General features: G+C 44.4%; 2 protein-coding genes across 2 annotated transcripts; one reads left to right on the top strand and one right to left on the bottom strand.

Annotated features, from left to right (window-relative positions):
- The first annotated feature begins 113 nt into the window (after positions 1–113).
- On the top strand, positions 114–6,981 carry tm2d3 (TM2 domain containing 3). Its single transcript, XM_079175184.1, has 6 exons — positions 114–235; positions 857–958; positions 2,131–2,303; positions 4,404–4,578; positions 5,345–5,420; positions 5,563–6,981. Exons 1-6 carry the CDS (start codon positions 130–132, stop codon positions 5,726–5,728), a joined length of 798 nt encoding a protein of 265 aa, XP_079031310.1. The 5' UTR covers positions 114–129; the 3' UTR covers positions 5,729–6,981.
- Positions 6,982–11,729: 4,748 nt separating this feature from the next.
- On the bottom strand, positions 11,730–17,122 carry larp6a (La ribonucleoprotein 6, translational regulator a; the record flags this gene model as incomplete). The annotated part of the gene is made up of 3 exons (XM_079166300.1): positions 11,730–13,684; positions 14,477–14,675; positions 16,335–17,122. The coding sequence occupies 3 exons, from the start codon at positions 17,120–17,122 to the stop codon at positions 12,584–12,586; spliced, it is 2,088 nt and encodes a 695-aa protein (XP_079022426.1). The 3' UTR covers positions 11,730–12,583.
- Positions 17,123–19,174: the final 2,052 nt, after the last annotated feature.

The raw sequence follows: 19,174 nt of genomic DNA, 5'->3' as shown, positions 1-19,174 counted from the left end.
AACCAGCGAAAACATGAACTACTGTATTTGTGAGCACTTGCCTCCTCTTGACTCAGTCTAGCAGAGGATCGCTGACAATCGCATTTCCTACATGACCTGAATGTAGCTTTGGTTAGCGCTGCTGCAACAATGGCCACCATCTGTCAGAAATGGAGACCCGACCGAGGTCGGTGTTTCAAAACCTACGGAATCGTTTTCGTGTTGTTTATGGACCTGGTCTTCCAATGTGTTAACGGTAAGGTTACGGGTACGGCTGCAGATGTCAAACCGCGGGACTCGCCCATATGGCTAGCTTACATTTGTCGTTTTTGTACGAACGTTAGCTTCCTCCCACCCAGTTAGCATTGATTTCAACTGGTTAACGTTAGCCAGCGAGCTAACGATTGTGCACCTAGCTAGTTAGCAAACAGGATACAATGAGTAGCGTTAATTGAACATTTGCTTGTCTAATACAACAGACACTTTAGTTTATGTATTTTTAATGAACAATAATAAAGAGCTAACAGTTGACTACCACGCTAATTTGCAATAACTGTGATCGTTCAACGCCTCAAGCCTAAAGTTACTGTTAAGCAGGAACGGCAGGACCGTTAGCTAGCTTAGCTTAAATGCGAAAATATAATACTGTATATTTGATCACTAACACATCCACTAGACTTTTTAACGTTATATATTAACCATACGTTATGAACGTGTCTGATTCGTAACACGCCAATGCATCAACGTTATTGATCATTACTTAACATTTCCACAATCTGCACAACACGAAGGCTATTGTTTATTGTGACGTTATGTTTCATAACCATGCTGTGGCAGATGAGGGAGTTGAACTGTTCCCTGTGTGGTTGCTTGTCAGGGTACCTGAGCTCCCCTCACGTTGGCCAGCAGCCTCCCTACTCCAGAGACGCCCAGCATGAACCCGTCATCACCAGCCCAGTGGTCCCTGCTGCTGCCTCAGGTGAACACATATTAATCAACATTAATCACACTGACTGGAACCTGGAACGAGAGTTTCTTTTTGTTAACGATGAACACATAAAGGGACCCACTCTTAGGTTGTTGTTTTTAGCACATATTTACAAAGAAATGCTGCACAACCGAGAGTAGTAGGTAAATCTGGGCATATTGGTATACTGGTTATGTCACCTCTATAATATAATAAGGTAATTATCTTTCTTCGACTTAATTTGTCCATGTTATAACTAGGGATGGGTATTTTATCGCTACTAGTACTATTATCGATACTGCTTATCGGTTCCTCTTCGATACTCTTATCAGTTCTTTTTGATTATTTGGTGAGAAAAAAAAGACAATTAATTTAAAAAGAATCAACAGTGCTTTATTATTCATATCTAAACAAATAGTCATAATTGAACTGCAACAGCAGAAATGTTTAAATAAATCACTATTGTTGACTATTTCAATATCGACAACTAACACTAACTTATAACAACACAGCTGCTTCCCTTATTAATACATTTGCATCAAACAACTCAATACACACTGACAGATGTGTCTGACAGATCGGTGGTAGAGGGAGGGGGGACCGGTGGTAGAGGGAGGGGGGGATGGGTCATGGCTGCAGCCTCAGCCCGACAATCTACAAAAAAGTTCCCAAATACAGTCGCAGTATTTTATTAGCTGAGTGATTAGCTTTCATTGATTACCCTGTTCTTATGATCCCTAGTTATAGCAAACAAACAAGACCAGAGAAGCAACAGTTTGTTCAGGAAGGAATTGGTCAACTTTCAAATATATGTTTTAGGTTTTTAATTTTAAAATCGATTCTCTTTTTTTACCCGGTATCAGAGAGAATATTGAGCTCATGTTGACTAGACTTGGAAGAGTTAAATACTTTTCAACAGAGCAAGAACATTTTCCTTTTATAGTCCTGCTGGCCAGCAGGCAGCCTTAATGGCGCAATCAGGAATGAATGGCCCTGTTCAAGGACCCTTTGTTGGTGTTTTTTTGTTGAGGATAGAGTGTTAGTCATTTACCCCCATTAGTGGTACGCACTTACAAGTTCACTTCCACATGAAATTGTGCCAAAGCTTTGTTACATTACATTGATTATTCTTGCTAGAAGGAAAAAAAAAACACTGCTGTAACGTAATGTTTTCCGTTTTTCAGTGTCTCCTGCAGATGAAGAGATCTACACTTCCAAGTGTCCTAGTGGGGGTTTGTGTAGTCGCCTGCCAGCTGATTGCATGCACTGCAATTACCAACACAATTACCAACCCAACTGCACCTACAAGAAACCAGCTTCCTTCACCTGTAAACCCAAAAAAGGAGTTCACTGCATAGTGAGTAGCAGTTTTTATCATGTGATAGATGATATATATGCTGCCTTCAAAAAAAAGGATCGACAGTCAGAGGTCTACACCTAGTTTTGCTTATTGATAAAAAGGGAAGTGAAACATGACAGGAGAAGTCAAGTTGTGCCTGTAGCGTTTGTGTCAGCTGTGAAACTGGAAATGATCAGAATGCTGCTTGAAGAAAGTATAAATAGGGATGTCGGTATTAACCGATTTTGTCACCAGACACGTTGTGCGGGAAAATCTCACCACGCACGAGTCACTCTACACGTCGGGCCACTCACCTGAAGCGTTGAGAATACGAGCTGTAAAAATGTCCGAGGGCCCCGACATTCCAGCTTAATTTCCGCCAAAAAAAAAAAAGTGCCTTCAACTAGTGCTGGGCGGTATGACCACAAATGTGTATCACGGTATTTTTTAAGATTCTGCTGGTTTCACGGTATATCACGTATTTTTCCCCCCCTTGACTGTGTTTTTATATAGGTTTATAATGGCTTACTACTCTACTGTCAGGAGTACATAGAATATAAAAACATTTTAATGTTATCGTGTATAAAGGCTTTGCTTTCTTTAGGGTTTGCTCGTTTGTTCGTATGATGTTGGGATAGCAGTTTGGCTGAAGTATTTTCGCCCCGGTAAGACGTACCTTGAATCCAGTGTTTTAATCATTGCTCTGAGTCTTTCTCGACTGTCTGTAGCGGGACCATGTCTTTGAATAGCTGGATCATTATTGTGTTCGTAATGTCGCTCCGCCACTTGCTTTTCTTGTAATATGCTGCCTCGAGCAAATGCCTCTTCAAGCGATGTCTGACCCTTCGGCTTCACTTTCACTCACGCTAACGTTACTGGTTGACGGCCTCGAATCCGACGGCCGTAATCACGCTCTTGGTATTCCAACACGTTTTCTGCTGAGGTGCTGGAGTAAGTTGCTCGTGTTACCACCAGCGTCAACAACAGTGGCTCGACGAACTCGCAAAACGTCGGATTTTTTAAAACCAAAACACTTCCAAACAGCAGCTACAGCGCCTCTCTTGGGCACAGCCTCTATCGGTGCATCTCCGGTCTGTCTTTGTTCATCCTGCATCGCTCTGTTCTGTTCTTTAATGTAACGTTACTGTAGCGACAGAGACTCTCGCTGTTAGCAGACTGTTGTGCTAGCTGGCTAACTAGCTAGCTGTACCAAGCATGCAGTTAGGCGGTGAAATTCTACAAATGTACAATTATTAGTGTTACAAATGGTTTATTTGTCATAAACTGTTGTGTTGTGGTGTTTTGCCCTGTTCAGAGCGTTAGTTGTGGGTTATTAGTTGTTAATAATTAATTGTTGTTATAAAGTTATAACCACGACTAGGGGTCCCTCTCAATACACTTGAGACAAGTAGCTCCGACCGCAGCGCCCTCCGCGGCGAACAATATATTTAGCTGCCTGTTGAGTGACAGCAATTCATATCATACGGGAAATTAAAACGAACCGGTATGTATACATGTTCAACCAGTATACCGCCCAGCACTACCTTCATTCGGCATTGTGGGAGCATTTTGTATATCTACAAAATGACCAGGAAGTTGTTGTAAAAGATGGATTTTAATTTGCAAACAGTGTCGTAGAAAAGTGACGGCAAGGGGTCCAGCACTTCCAATATGTTCCAGCATCCTCCATCCACCCCCTCTATGCTTGAGTCAAGGTTAAAAACTAAAATTCAACTAGCTAATGTAATAAACTGAACCAAAACAGTTCAAACTCGGCCAGAAGTAGTCCACAAGGTGTTACTGTTTGCTTCCAGAATCTTGCAGGAATATCATATTACCTTCTGTGCTGAGGGTGGAGCTGTTGTCCTCTCTCTTTCTGTAACCAGCGTGTATAGACTATTTCTGTACAACCAGTATAAATGATTTTTATGTAGCCATAGGTTACACTGTAAAAACTAACTTGTTACAGTTGATGATGATGATAAATACTTTAGTTCTCAGCTATGTAATCATGAAACCGTGATATTACTCAACTATTGAGAATTAGTGATTTTAAGAAAAAGCTGTTTTTTGGAATACATGTGTATTGATGACCTGATGTCTCTTTGTATTTTTAAGGGAGAGTCGGGACAGCAGCAAACCAACTTCTCTCTCTCCATCAGCTGTCAGTTCTGCTGGCAGCTGGATCCGTCCGAGTACCGCTGCTCAAACTCCACCAACTGCATGACGGTGTCCTGCCCACGCAAGCGCTACAACGCCACCTGTGACGTGTTAAACCACGTGCATTGTTTAGGTATGACGAAGGCTCCGCTGTAGAGCCTGTTTGGTTGCTTTACCTTCAGTGTCTCAGTCAGGCATTTGTTTTCTTTTAAGACTTGAGTTTTACAGATTTTTTTTTTTTCTCCCAGTTAAGATTTACAAAGTGACCCTTTTGCCTCGAACAATAATGTGAATTTTTCTTCCAATTCATGGTTGCCCAAAAATGATAATTTGTCTATCAATTACTCAACTCGTGTTACCTGGAATTCTGGAAGATATCTTTATTTTTCTTGCGTGCAGGAAAGGCAGATTTTGAAAAACGGAGAAAGGAAGAATTGTTTTGAATAGTTATAGTTATATACGATAATGCATGTGATTTGTGAGAGGTTGTAAACAGATGTTTTGATCAAGCTTTGCCATTCTTAAACACGGCCCCTATTTACTTCAAAGACCAGTTTTCTTCAAGAGTTCAAGGTAACACGGGGTGAGTAATTGATGAAGTATTCCTTTAAATTCTCCTATGCCGGGTTAGACTGTCTGTTAGCGTGATCTAAAAATAATACTGTTGAGTAATTATGGATCTTGATCTCATCAGGTACACAATCTGGGAACCCACAATAGTTCGTACAATAATAGGCTCAAGCTTTTTGAAATGTTTTCCACAGATATTGTAAATTAGGAAAATGTGTTTTCAGTCGTGCTAATTTGTTTTACCAACATTTTATTTGTGGTTTTAGTGTTCTTCATTTGTGTTTGGAAATGTTTTGTTTCCGCTAAATCTATTTTTTTTTTGTCTGCAGGTAATAGGCGTTTTCAGAAACGTTTATTTTGTAACTGGACGGGTGGATACAAATGGTCAACGGCATTAGCGCTCAGGTAAACCTGCCACTAGGGTCATCGCAAGAGTTATGACCGGCTTAGACGCTGGAAACACTCAACAAAAGTCAACATGGATCCAGATGTGTGCTCTAACAGCTGTCTTTGTCCCGTGTGTGTCTTCTCTCATGTCTTTCCGTAGCATTACGCTCGGTGGTTTTGGGGCCGACCGGTTTTATCTGGGCCAGTGGAGAGAGGGTCTGGGCAAGCTGTTCAGCTTCGGGGGCTTGGGCATTTGGACTTTGATAGACGTTCTTCTGATAGGAGTCGGTTATGTGGGACCCGCCGACGGCTCTCTATACATCTGAGGCGGAAGCCCCGGGACACGTGGCTGCGTGGTTTCGTGCCCCCTCCTCCCCCCTTTCACACCGCTCCGCCCTCAAAGATAGAAGATCTGAGATGCTGTGTGCTTGGCACGCTCTGCCCGCCCGAGCTCGCTGCGCAACACGTCCCCATCCCATCTGCTAACTGGCTGGAAGTGTTTTCCTCATTACGCCAGCCACGAGTCTACCCACACAGCCCATCAGATCGATCCCAATCACTCGGCGTCCGTCTCCTGCTGAGATCCTGCGGATGGATCTGTGCGCGGCGATGAGGAGCCGGTCATTATGTCTTTCTGGTTGCTTTGTCTTAACCGGCGGTCAGGCTCCGTCATGCTGATGTAGAGATGGGTTCGCTCTCGCCGACATCCTGCCACCTTGGAGCCATGTGTTGCTCCTCCCCTATTGCAAGGTCAACGCATTAATGGGGGGTGGGGGGGGGGGGTTCCAGATGGTAACCATGGTAACATCAGACAAAATAGACAAGCTAAAAAGGTAGTATATGTGTGCCCTGAAAGAAAGCATTAAATATGCGGAAGGGAGTTTGTCCAGGTGTTTGTATTTCCAGCAGACATTTGGTCTTGTGGATGAGTTCAACAGTTATTTAAAATTTGTTATTTTGTTTTTATTTTTACTTTTTCAAACATTGAGTCAGGCCACAACTGTAAAAAAAAACATCGCCTTAAGGGATAGATAAACGATACCGATGCTGTTCTTTAGCCCAAATGTGCCCAAATAATGTTTGAAAATTAATGTTTATTATTAAAGTTCATATGTAGTAAATGAATACGTAAGAGTTACTGTATATTCAAGCTGGAACTGTTAGAGAACCAGAACGACTCATTTCTGTCATGACTTGCAGCAACCTGTAGTCAGAATTATTTTTTTTTCTTTTTGGGAAAGGCAGAGATCAGAATCTCAACCGTGTACGTGTCTACATGGTGAAACCCTTGAAATGTGTTGCACTAGAAAACTGCAGTTGCTTGTGGTTTCCCGTGTTGGGGATATATATATATATCAGAGGTATCCAGTGCATTCAGCTGGTATTTCACTATCATTCTTCACATTGTAGAAAGGCTTCTGTGGACTAACACTGTAAGATTCTTTGCTCCAGGCCGCGTGGCACACAATGGGCTCTTCCTCTCACTTCATGTAAATATGTTTTTCTGTTTTCAGTGTCGGGTCAACTGTTTCACACTGTAAAGTTTTTTTTTTTGTTATGTTAATAAAATTGTGAAATATGACAACTGTTGTAATTCACTCGTTGGGTTATGGTGGCGTTTGATGGGGGAATGAGAAGTGGATTAAGAAACAAAACACTGAAAGCTAAGCTATTTCAATTCTGAAATGCAGAAGTGCAGAAATTACATTTCGAACTTTTTCATTCGCAATAAGCGAGCAGCGTTGTTTCCCATCCCGGACAGAGAGACGCTCAATACTTTGATATGAGGTCAGAGTTCAGCGTCATTTCACTTTTAGGGAACAGCACAGATGTTCTGATGGGACATGAGCTCGGGCCTTCGACGTCAATGCTGTTGGAATTCAGGACTCTAATATTAGCTCGTGTCATTTTCACACATGTCTGTGCCTTTTCTCACATTAAACGGGGGGGGGGGGGGGGGTAAGGAGAGTAACCCAGTGACTGGGGAACTCTGCTTTCCTAACACAGTACTTAAACATGAACAGAGTTATAGTGAACCAGTTATGTCACGTTTTTACAACCGCACTATTATACTCAACAATCCATGTAGAAACCCCTGTGCTCATGTTACATAATGTGAGGTTGAAAAAAAGAAAAGAAATCACAGGGGGTGGGCTTCATTTCCTTTCTAGTAACTTCTTGGTTTTCTGTGTCGACTTTTCCAATTGGCTGTTGTAAATTTGCTCCACCCTAATACTAGCTCCTCAAAATGTTTCACCGCCCACTCACAGCTTCCTCCCACAGACTGATGCAAGCGTGTGTCACACATACTCCGAGTTGAAGTGGAGACGTGAAACGCTCACCTATGTTCTGTTAGAATTTCTTTTTTTTTTTTATCTCACCTTTTGGAAATGTTGATGAAAGGCTCCCTGTGATCCCTATTTGACTCAGATTTAATTAAGCTTCAAACCACAAATAAAAAAAAAAAAGTTCCGCTTCCTTCAAATTAGAACCATCTCCAAAAAATCAAACCCATCCTCTCACCCGCTGACCTGGAAAAAAAAACTCACTTTATCTTCTCAAGACTTGACTACTGGAACTCCTCTCCTCTCTGGCATCAACCAAAAGTCGCTCTCCCGCGTCCGACTAGTTCAGAACGCAGCAGCTCGGCTTCTCGCTGGTTTTAACAGACGACATCACATCACCCCCAATCCTGGCTTCTCTTCACTGGCTCCCTGTTTGTTTTAAGACTTGATTTTAAGATTTTACTGATCACTTTTAAAGCACATCTGGGTCAGGCCCTAAAATATATAGCAGAAAAGTTCACTTTTAGTTTGTCTTGCTTTGTTGGTCTTCGTCTGTCAAAGCAATTTGTAAACTCCTTTTTTTAAAGCTGCTATAAAAATGAAATTTGGATTTTTGCTACAGTCTGCTTTAGTATGCTGTGGTTTTATACCTGTCACTGATTTATCCATCTGCGTATATGCATGTAAGTATTGGTGAATGATTGTATTGTACATGTATTTAAAACTAATAATGAATATGATACTTCTTTAGTACAATGTGCTTAATGCACAATGTCGTGAAATGAACTTCTACAATACTGAGCTCAAACACAAAGGTTCTACTCTATAACATGTAATCTGATCATCTTATAGTAAATGGTAAAAAGTAATGCACTAGATAACTTTTCATTCATACACCAATGGCTACCGCCCAATTACAAATAATGACCAGAGTGGTATTTGGGTTTGCCATTATCCCTCTTTGTGGTCTCCCCATTTGCTGCGATTATAACAAACCATCCTTAGAGGTAATTATAGCTTTGTCTCATGAGGATAATAGCTTAATTTTGCCGTACTTATCCCAAACAGTCTTTATTCGCACCGTTAGAATGAACAGCCATCGAGAGTCCAGACAAAATATTGTCAATCAGAGGCGGACGAAAATCACGACGTCCAGATTTTGAATTGCTAATCGTGCGAAGAGGAGAACAAAAGATTATTCATCCGTCTCTTATGCAATACCACTTAGCTCTGTATGTCTGAGCATAGGTTCTGACCCCCCCCCCCCCCATGTGTACGGCACTGTCTAACAGATCGTGTCCTCCCATGATGTTCACCTCCTACACAAGATAACTTCTCTAAGTACAAAGTGGATAAACAGAATGCTGCGACCGCGTGAATTCAGAAGTCTTAACGACTCTCCAGGCATCCAACTGTGAGCTCCTTTCTTGGACGGTTGCTGGGGAGCATTTGAACGCGGGACATGAAAGAAAATGAATTCACCACCCCTTGGACTTTCTTTTCCTCCAATTTCTTTTTGCAACACACCATTGAATCAGGGTGATGTAATTAATTAGTTTGCCACCAGTCGGCACAGAATACGATTTAATGACACCGAGCTCTATGACACGATCTAAATTAAGAACAAGTATGAAACAAAATGACTGCGCAAAGTGCTCACGCCCACATGCAAATCATTGCTAGTGAGGCCAATAATGCTTTAAAAGGGACATCATTAGTTGAGTGGAGATCACTTGTATGTAACCAAGCGATATTAGGATCAACACATCTGTATCTGAACAGCTGGTTAGTCATTAGGGCAAGTGGAAGTAAGTGGAAGGATGCTAGAAAATGTGCTAAATATCCCTCGAAAGGCTTTCCGAAAATTCTAAATGTCTACGTGAGGAGAAACACCAGTGGACCGCAGGTTCTGGCTCACATCATGGGCAAGTGTTTTTGCCAGAAGACAAGGAGAGGAGACTGACGCACCAAGATGGTCACCATGCATACTAAAGTCAAACACTGCACATGAGCAGAAAGCTTCCCATCTCCGGCATGAAGCCTCTGGTGGCAGCATGATGCTGTGGGGATGCACCTCAGCAGCAGGCACAAGAAAAAAGATTAGGACAAGGAAAGGTTAAACACAAATGCTGCAGAAAATACAGAGAAATCATAGAGGAGCATGTGTTGTAGTCTGTGGGCGATGACTTATTTTCCGACAAGACAACACAAAGCCGAAGCCAGAGAGGAATGCACTGTATCCAAAACAACAATCCTACTCTCCCAATTCAGAATCCAAACCTCAATCACAAAAATGTGGCGAGACTTGATAACTGCTGTTCACTCCCGTCTCCATGCAACGTGATAGAGCTTGGACAATGGATGAATGGGGATGTCCAGATGTGCCTACCTATCCACTTAAGACTCCAAATTGCAGTTAAAAAAGGGGCCTCTGCTACGACATGTTGACTGGAGGTGGTGAACACAGTTATTGTTGCGATATATACTTCAATCTTGATCGTTTGTAGACATTGTGACATTGAGGTTTTCCTGTTGACGTGTAAAAAAAAAAAGCCTAATCACATTCAACACTGTAAAACGAAAACATGAAGAGTAGAGAGTACCATTTCTCGCATTGGGAACACGTTACTTGCAGTGGCGGCTGGTGGAAAATGGTCTAGGTAGGGCCATCCAATCAATTTCAGCAAACATCCCAGTATGATTTAATGCAAAAGAAATTAAGGTATCAAACATGCATTACTACTGTGCAGCTAAATATTTAACATTTATTCCAACACGAAAAAAAGCAGTAAATAACACTTTGATAAACACGTCAGGACATCTTATTTTAGTCACCCTTACAGGGACTTCAGTATATATATACAGTATAATATATATCATATAATAATATTCAGTATAATATAAAACACACGCATACATATATAGATATAAGCTATGATGAGTTTTCACTGTTAATTTACCATCTCAATTAAATGTTGATGCCTCCATGACCAAGTTGTCATGAAACTATGTAGAAGAAAAGATGTTCACTTTGCTTAATATGTAGCTTGACAGAGTTCTCATGTGTGCCCTGGTGTTCTCATGTTTCCTTACCTCCTCATCCCTCACTCCCTAACTGTCCGTGCTGGATCTGTCCCCGTTGTTTTAAAAAGCTAAATAAGTTATTAGCATGACTGCATCCAGCTAGCCAAACCTGTCTGGTGTACAGCTAGTAGAGAAGCTTCCCTTTCCCGCTAGTCTGCTGTCTGATTGTGAGGTCAGGCTGATCTGGGATCAGCTCTTTAACTGCAGAATCTCCGCCAAACTTCTCCTCTCATACGGGTCAGGGAGGAGGAGTGCTCGCGCTGGCGCTCACGCGCGCCTGTAGAGACTTCTCCTGACGAGAACGCGCAGCTTGGGGCCAATGTTGGCCCCACGCTGAATCTATTTGAGGACGCTGATTGGCTAAATTGTATGTCACTCATTTCTATCTTTAATAAGCAATTGGCTGAACTGCTTCATAGACCCGCCTCGGTGGGGCCAAATGTTGTCCCCCACTAGCTGCGCGTTCTGAGACGTGCACACAGGCGGAGATGATGAGCAGACAGGCTGCATACAAAATCCCCTTCAAAATAAAAGCACAGGATTTTTTTTCTTCTTCTTTTTTGGGGGGGGGCTCAAGGTGGGGCCAGGCCCCATGGCCCTCTATTGACCAGCCGCCACCGATTACTTGTGCAACTGGTCTGCTAGGTTTGTGGAGGGTTGATAGAGTTTATAATCCATCTCATTTGTGCAATCCATTTAAAATTTAAAAAATTTAAAAAAAAAAACACACTAGTGTGTCAATTCTGCTTTCCAAGTGTAGACACTTCTACAGTGTTGCCACTGAAACAATGTCTCAATCAAAACTCACTTACATACTGAAATAAAAACAACGAAATAAGATTGGATCATGGGTGTCTCAGACCATCATGACCGCCTTGAAATGTGCCACAAACAAAGAGAAAGAAAGTCTGGTCAATTGCAATTTTAGTGATTTATTTGTACAATAGGAATTGCACTGTACAAATACCCCAGCTCAGATGTAAAGGCAAGAACATAACGCATTTTTTTTCCTTCTGCCTGACCCGAACATCCCTCAAACCTCAGCTCGGACTGATTGCTAGATTCGGAGAAAAAAATAAAAATAAAGCTTAAAAAATAAATAAAGCAGCTACCTGCCGGACAAATCAACATTTACAGGGCGAGAAGACACCCTTCTCAACTTAGTGCCAAAGCGTACGGAAAATACTGAAATTAAAAAAGGCAAAATAAAATAATAAAAAAAACATGTCCAGATTTAGCTGTCCAACCTTTATGGCAGTGGAGCGATTATGGCCTCAGTTTAAATAGTATGTAAAAAAAAAAAGAAACGAAAAAAAAAAACACAGTAGACAAATACAGAAAAGGCATATGGTGATATCTCTATCAGGTCCATGTGCCTATACCACTTATACATTTATACACCATCCACAGACACTGTTGTGAGCTTTTACACACAAGACAGAGGACACGTTTCAATTAAAATAACAAAAAAAAAAAGTGGAATTCCCTCTCCAACCCGCCCCATGTAGAACAAGTTTAGACGGCAATGGGGGTGACGTGGTCCATTTCAAAGCAAGATCAATTTACATTCACTCAAATTCCCATTAGTAAATCACTAATGTTACCATGGTAACTCATAACGTTGTATAAAAATATAACTCAAGAAAAAAAACAAAAAAACAAAAAAAACAATGAACAAAAACATATCTACACAGTCTCGAATGCGGGGTGGGGACTGAGAGCCGCTGCTAAGAACAGCTCGAATAGATCATTTTTATTTATTTTTTTTTGGGGGGGGGAGGGGTAAAGGAATGCGTAAGGATGCTCCACATATCAAGTCTGAGTAGCCGCAGTCTTTCCCCTCTCAGCAACAGAGACACAGTGAAAGCCACGGGTTCCGTCGGGACCCCTGGGCAGCCTCGTTACCCCCAGTGGCAGGCCGTCGGCGTTCTGGATCTTCCGACCCATCATCGGACTGCCGACCGGGCTGCTCTCCTGCGACGCCACCTGCTTGCGCCGCTGAACCCACGGGCTCCCCGAAGGGGTGAGGCTACTGTCCGAGGAGTAGTCTGCCCAGCGGCGCCCGGCCTCGGGGCTCAGTCTGCCCTCGCTTGCTAAGGGAGACTTGTGAGAATGGGGGGATTTGCGCTGAGGACAGGGGCTGGTGCGGGGGCTCGACCAGGGACTGTTGCGCGGGGACATACTGGGGCTGAGGTGATTGTTCTGGATGTTGAGGCCCGCAGTGGTGGGGCTGAGCTTGTTGCAGGACTGGGACTTCCTGGCCAGCCTCGGGGACGTAGGGTTGCTCTCAGTGTCCGAGGAGCTGCAGGCCGAGTCGTCCCCGTGGTACTGAAGCTCTCGCACCCTGCTGTTGAGCGAGCGACTTTTGCGCATCCCTCCTTCCTCCCGCGGCCTTTCCTTGGGTACCTTCTTCTTGGGCGGCTTGGTGCCGATCAGGACGACTTTCAACCCCAGCGAACCGGCGCCTCCATCCTCGCTCCCCACGGCTTCGTTGGCTTTGACAGCGGCCTCCACCTCCTCGAACTCCACAATGGCACATTCCTCAGTGCCCAGCTGAGTGTAGCGGCCGCTCAGCCTCTTCAGGTCGGCCGGCAGGTCCTTCCCAGGCTTCAGCACTCTGACGGAGGCAATGGCGCCGTATGCTCCGAACTCCTTCAGCAACAACTTCATCAGCTGCTCCTGCTGAGTCGCTCCTGCTGAGTCGCCGCCTCCATTTTCCTTAGTGAGAGCTGCCAGCTCCGGCCACCTCTGCAGATCACTTAGCAGCAGCATGCGGCTGGGCAACGACTCGCTGGCAAAGACCGGCACTGCAGATTTGCGCCGCACCTTGCGCCCCTCTTCATTCAGCTCGAGTATACCAGAGTGTCTCAGAGCGTAAGCGGTTGTCCTCCAGTCTCGAGTCAAGTGTTTCACCTGCAAAAGAGACAAAGCTCGTGTTACATGGGTGAGACGCCAAGTAGTCCAAGAGGGCCTTCTCATAACCATTAGGGCACCCATTGATCCCCCGGCAATCGCTTCTCTGAGAGAGTTATGATGCTTCAGTGAAATGAAAAATGGCTAAACAATAAGGCCCATCAGCAGAATCAGTCAGCAGCGCTTGCACTGCCTTCCTTCCAGCCATACTTCCTGAATCAATATCTCTACCAAACATCCTGGCCTCACCACATTACTCAATTCAGCGCTGCGTGAGCGTTGCTCAGGTGTAGAATGCGTCACCTCAAGTGTCTTCAAGCTCATATACGAGTGTCCTTGTTTATATTAAAAATGAGTGGGTGCGTGGGGCCTCGGATTATTGGTGCCATAAACAGAAGTTTTTAAAAAAAAATCAAACTACCCAACAAATATGCATGCATGCATGGGCCTAAAGAAACACCAGCTGGTGTGAATCCATGTGAGAAAAGCATTATTACACAGCCTGTACGTCACTGGGAATTTTAAAAATGATAAATGCTCTGCCCAGGTTCCTCGTTCAACCGTCTCCGCCTTGCTTTAAAATTCCATTTGTACATTTTGGTCAGTGTGCATGTATCCGGTTGCCAATCGCTGCAGGAATATTAATAGACAACATTAAAAGAACATAATGACTACTATTATAGCATGTGACGCGTAGGCTACAATTTAGTGTGTGTGTTTGTGGACAGGGAATTCCAATTATTTCCTATTGTGTTTCCCCAGTCTACCCAAGAGCATTGCAACCATGGTTACCTTTTTGAACGAAGTGAGCAACTTGACGCTGACAAAGCCCAGTTTGTTGCGTCTGACGTGCTTAAGGAGGAAGGCGTCGTGCTCCAGGTTCTCATCGGACAGGTAGTACTCGATCTGAGCGACCAGCTTCTGGATGAGCTCTGAATCCGGGGGCTGCCAGCTCTCCTCCTCCAACTCGCCTCCGCTGGTGCCGGCACCGCTGTGTGTGTGAGTGTGAATGTGGGGAAGACAAAATGCAAATGTGAGTCTAAAACTGTTAAACACCACCGCAACAGTTACACACCTGACTTTCATTACTACAATGAGCCAGAGGCTTACAAGTCATTTGGGAGGAAAACACCCTCATCCTGAAATCTCCCTCTGCAGTGGACAAGCTGCGTGCAGTCACCATGCCTCAGAAGCCAGACCTCAACACCCGTGCCCCACCAATCCTCAATAACTGCCAAGACCTCTCCATCTGAAGGGCGCCAGAGTCACAGGCTCTCCCCTCCCACACAGAATATGGTAGCCTCACCAAAAAAAAAAAAAAAAGGATCTGGGACACTGGATAGACAGACAACCAGCTGAAGCTGTGAAACAGAGCAGTCAGGTAGCCTGGCAGATTAAGAGTGAGGGGTCTGATGAAATTTTGTGGATGACTCATCACCACCTCCTCCTCCTCCTCCTCCTCCTCCAGTGCACACCCTCAGTCAACAGCTCATGAGCCAAGGCTGACCGCACAGCTGGCGCGAGCAGGCTTCCCCAGGACCTCAGATTTAATAAAAAAAAGACAACCACGAGCTGAACTTTAAGAGGTCAGTTTAATATGCGGATTTAAAAAAGGTAACACATCGGAAATGTTGGGGATTTCTTTTTTCTCTCCCCCTCACTTTATAATAGGCTGTGAATGAAGTTCACTCAAGTAGTGCACTCTGGAGGAATGTTTTTTTTTTTAAGCCGACAACGTGCACTCTCCTGCTCCAAAGCATGTTTCTCATATCAGATGTTAAGGAAAACACAGGTGTGACAGCAGCTCTTTGTGCCAGAGAGAGAGAGAGAGAGACCTTAAGGTGTGACCTGCAGAACAAACTGAGAGGCACCGGACTGACGGATTGCCCCCCCCTGTTGACCTCTATTACTGACTCACTCCTCGCGCACGCATTTCGAGGGGGGGAAGGGGGGGGGGGGACATATAGGCTGGAGGATAAAAATAGCGTGGCCATGACGCAGGGGAATTAGGTTAAAGTGAAGGGTGTCATCCCTTTATCTCTCAGGTGGCTCTGGTTCTGCAGCGCCTGCGCGCGGCCTACAGGTGGTTAAAACACTCTTTGACCAGTCAAATAACCCTCGAGAGTGTCCGTGGGTGAGCGTTGACGCCTCCCCGATTGTGAGCATCTATTGTCTGCCCCGCACATTTGTGGCTTTGTTCTGTTGTCGTCACCGCAATACACCTGTCGGGATTACGCTTCTATGTTTGCACAGCATTTTTTCTTTTCTCCTTCAACACGCTTGGCATTCTTTCAGTGAAACAAAACAGTCCCAGCTATACCCACGCTGCCGGCAGTTCACTCACTGAAGTAACGGGCCAATACAGTAATAATATATATATCTCCCACGCAGAAATGCGATTGAGTTCCAATATAACCTTGACAGCAAGAGGAAAAACGTGTCATTCACCCTCCGACCTAAACTGAACCCGGTCTGCCTACCATGAGGAATAGTCTGCTCCCATTTATGAACGAAACAAGTGCACTAAAGTAAGTCAGTCAAGGCCAGGAATTCAGGTTTTTGTTCACCAAGTGATTTATATAATTGACCACAATTGAACCACAAGCATCACTGACTAAGACAATAAAAAAAAGTAGCAAATAAGTCCAACCTGGATTTGTCATGTCTTCCGATTTCGTCCTCACTACAGCTGCCTCCGAGGAAGTCAATAATATTGGCGGACACTTCCTCGGGCTCCTCGTCCTCCGCCGCCTGAATGGCCACCGTGATCGTCACCGTCCCCATCTCCTGCGTGTGCTGATCCACGGTGATTACCTCATCGATGCTGCGCTCCGCTGACGCATCCAGGACGCTCTCCTCCGGGCTCAAGTCGGGGCTCCCCGCGGACCCGCTCATGTTCGGCGAACACGTCGAGGTGCCTCCACCCGCTCCCTTCCCTTCCGCGGCTGTAGCAGCAGCAGCAGCAGCAGCGCCTCCCTGGTCGCTTCGAATCTTGCTCGATGCGAAGGCACAGACAGGATACGGGGCGCGTAAAGCCGCTCGACGCTTCTTATTCGGGCACCAGTGATGGCGGAGGAGGACCCAGGGGGCTCCGAGGACGCGCTCCACGGCTCGCCAGAGGCCCCCGATCCAGATCCGACCCGACGGAGGGACCTGAGGAGCAGCGGGGCTCGTAGCAGCCGGCGAGACGCAGCCTGGTGGACCTGGCGAGACCGACGGGCTGGAGCCTCCTTGGTCTTCTACAGCTGCCGCTGCTAGTGCTGCCACTTCCTCATATGTAAGAGGCTTTCTGCTTTTGAAACGAGCTCTGGGATTGGGCCGCGGCGGCAGCGTCTCCTCGCACTCATTCCCAGCCCACAAGCAAAAGCTGACACAAAGCCAAGAGGGAGGCAAGAGGAAGGAGAGGCAGCGCATGAAGGCGTTCACCAACGCGTGCATATTCCTCTTTCTCTTTTTTTGTTTTTTGCTTTCATACACGGGGTTGTATTATTTTTTTTTTTGGTTGTTTTTTTTGGACACACAGGGGTGTTGTCTTTTGCTGGGAAGACACGAATGACCCGTTGGCCCGGCGCTAAGTAGGGGAGCAAATGCACGTGTTCCTCTCTAATTGGGAAATAGCCGTGTCAAGGACGACCCCTTCTCTAACGCCGCTAATTGGATAATGGGCTCCAGCGTCTGGCGTATGGCACGCACGAGCCAAGTAGCGCAGGTTAGCCTGTACCTAAAAGAAGGGAGGGAACATGGAAGTCAATCGTGGGTATTCATGGCAGTCAAAATCACAGAGCAGCAAACCATTAGGGTATCAAAACTACAGACATCTCCAGAATAAGGAGTTTAAAAATACTAAAGGCATTAGTCTTCCTCTCTGTTGGAATTTGCCCCCCCCCCTCCCTCCAAAATAAGACAAAAAGTAAATTCTATTTTCAACAAAATTGTATTTATTTCACATTTTATACTGTTATTCAGTCATATTTTCTGCAACGGCAATCTCCCCACACAATGGTCTGCATAGCATTTTCTATTTTTATTTGTATTTGTTTTACGGAAAAACAGTGTATAAAACTATATATACATGCGAAATAGCCTACTCCCATTTATGAACAAAACAAGTTGGAAAATAGTTTTTGGCTACAAATGATATAATTTACTAGTTAGAGTTTACCTACCACAAAAAAGTCACTATACGACAAAAGTAGAAAACAACTCAAACCTTGATTGATCTTCAGATTTCCTCACTACAGCTGCCGAGGAAGTCAATATTTTTGGATGATGATATATATTTATCAAATTATGTAGGGAGATTAATTTGGCAGAAAATATGACCGAACAACAGTATAAAATGTGGAACAAATACACCTTTGTTGAAAACAGTATTGACCGAAGAATGATTGAAGGATATTGAGTCCAAAAATCTAAATATTGTGTCATGCAAACTCACCCTCAAATCCGAAAAAACTCCCCAAATTACCAGAGACAGTTGGCTTACTGAGGCCATGACCTTAGTGTTCTTAATGCTATGTGGCCCTGCTGCTCTTGGCCTATGGGACCAGTGAACCCTCCCTAAAATCAAAGTGAACTCTGATTCATTTGTTTGGTCTCAGAGATCCACTGGGACTTTAAAAGTAGGCGTTGGTGCCCAGAATCACTGGTTTCATTGCCGGGGATTTGTAGCACAGGAGTGCCATATGTAGGTGTTTCGGTGAGAGCATAATTATTATTATTACAGTCAACCTGAATGTGTCTTATACCTCAGGCCTGCTTTTCTTTGCTTGTCGTTGGCCTCCTTCCTAATAGCCTTGTAAATCACACACACCAGTGTTGTCGGCTGTTGCCTGCCCTGCACGAAATATCTTTAATTCCTCCCCACTGGCAAGCCAGGCTCACAGCTGGTGGGCAGTCTGACTCATTCCCTGCACCACATGCCATACAACTCTCCAGTTTGTGTACAATGCAACATGGGGGGAAAGAGCGACAGAGAGACAATGAGTGAGAGAAAGAGGGAGGAGAGTGGTTTGAGGAAGAGATTGGCATCAAATAAAGTGAGGCATTTAGTTTCTTGACGAGGATTTACAGTATATTCTCAGAAGAAGCTTTGCCATCGGGGTAATTTCAACCATTTCCAATACAATTCCTGAACCCCCAGAATTGAGATGAAGATTGTTGTAAAAGCTGTGAGTCCAGGAAGTGATGTCAGGACTGCACTGTAAGCACCCGTGAGCTGCACCGCAGATCACTTCCTCTTTTCAGGCGAGGTTGTCCCAGTTTGGCATAGATGGCCTCCTCATATGAGTACCGCGATCCAAAAATGTACACAAAATGTTCGTTGAAAGATGTGTCTATTATTTTGTCACTAGGGGTGAACAAAAAAACAGAGGCCCCTTATACAATGCATTTCAGCAGCACCACCAACTACAGCCTATCAACACCTCTCTCGAAGACAGGATGTATTACAGGGTTGTTGGCACTAATTAAAATGCTTCTAGGTGTATT

This window comes from Pholis gunnellus (genome assembly GCF_910591455.1).
Source record: "Pholis gunnellus genome assembly, chromosome: 1".
In the NCBI taxonomy this organism is placed as follows: Eukaryota; Metazoa; Chordata; class Actinopteri; order Perciformes; family Pholidae; genus Pholis; species Pholis gunnellus.
The sequence above is the reverse complement of the archived record's forward strand: the minus strand, read 5'-3'. Positions and strand labels throughout refer to the sequence as shown.

Excerpts from the sequence above, each read along its gene's own strand:
- tm2d3 (XM_079175184.1), top strand. The coding sequence starts at position 130 with ATGGCCACCATCTGTCAGAAATGGAGACCCGACCGAGGTCGGTGTTTC. Across the intron at positions 959-2,130 it reads GGTCCCTGCTGCTGCCTCAG|TGTCTCCTGCAGATGAAGAG; the intron begins GTGAACACATAT and ends TCCGTTTTTCAG. Across the intron at positions 4,579-5,344 it reads AAACCACGTGCATTGTTTAG|GTAATAGGCGTTTTCAGAAA; the intron begins GTATGACGAAGG and ends TTTTGTCTGCAG.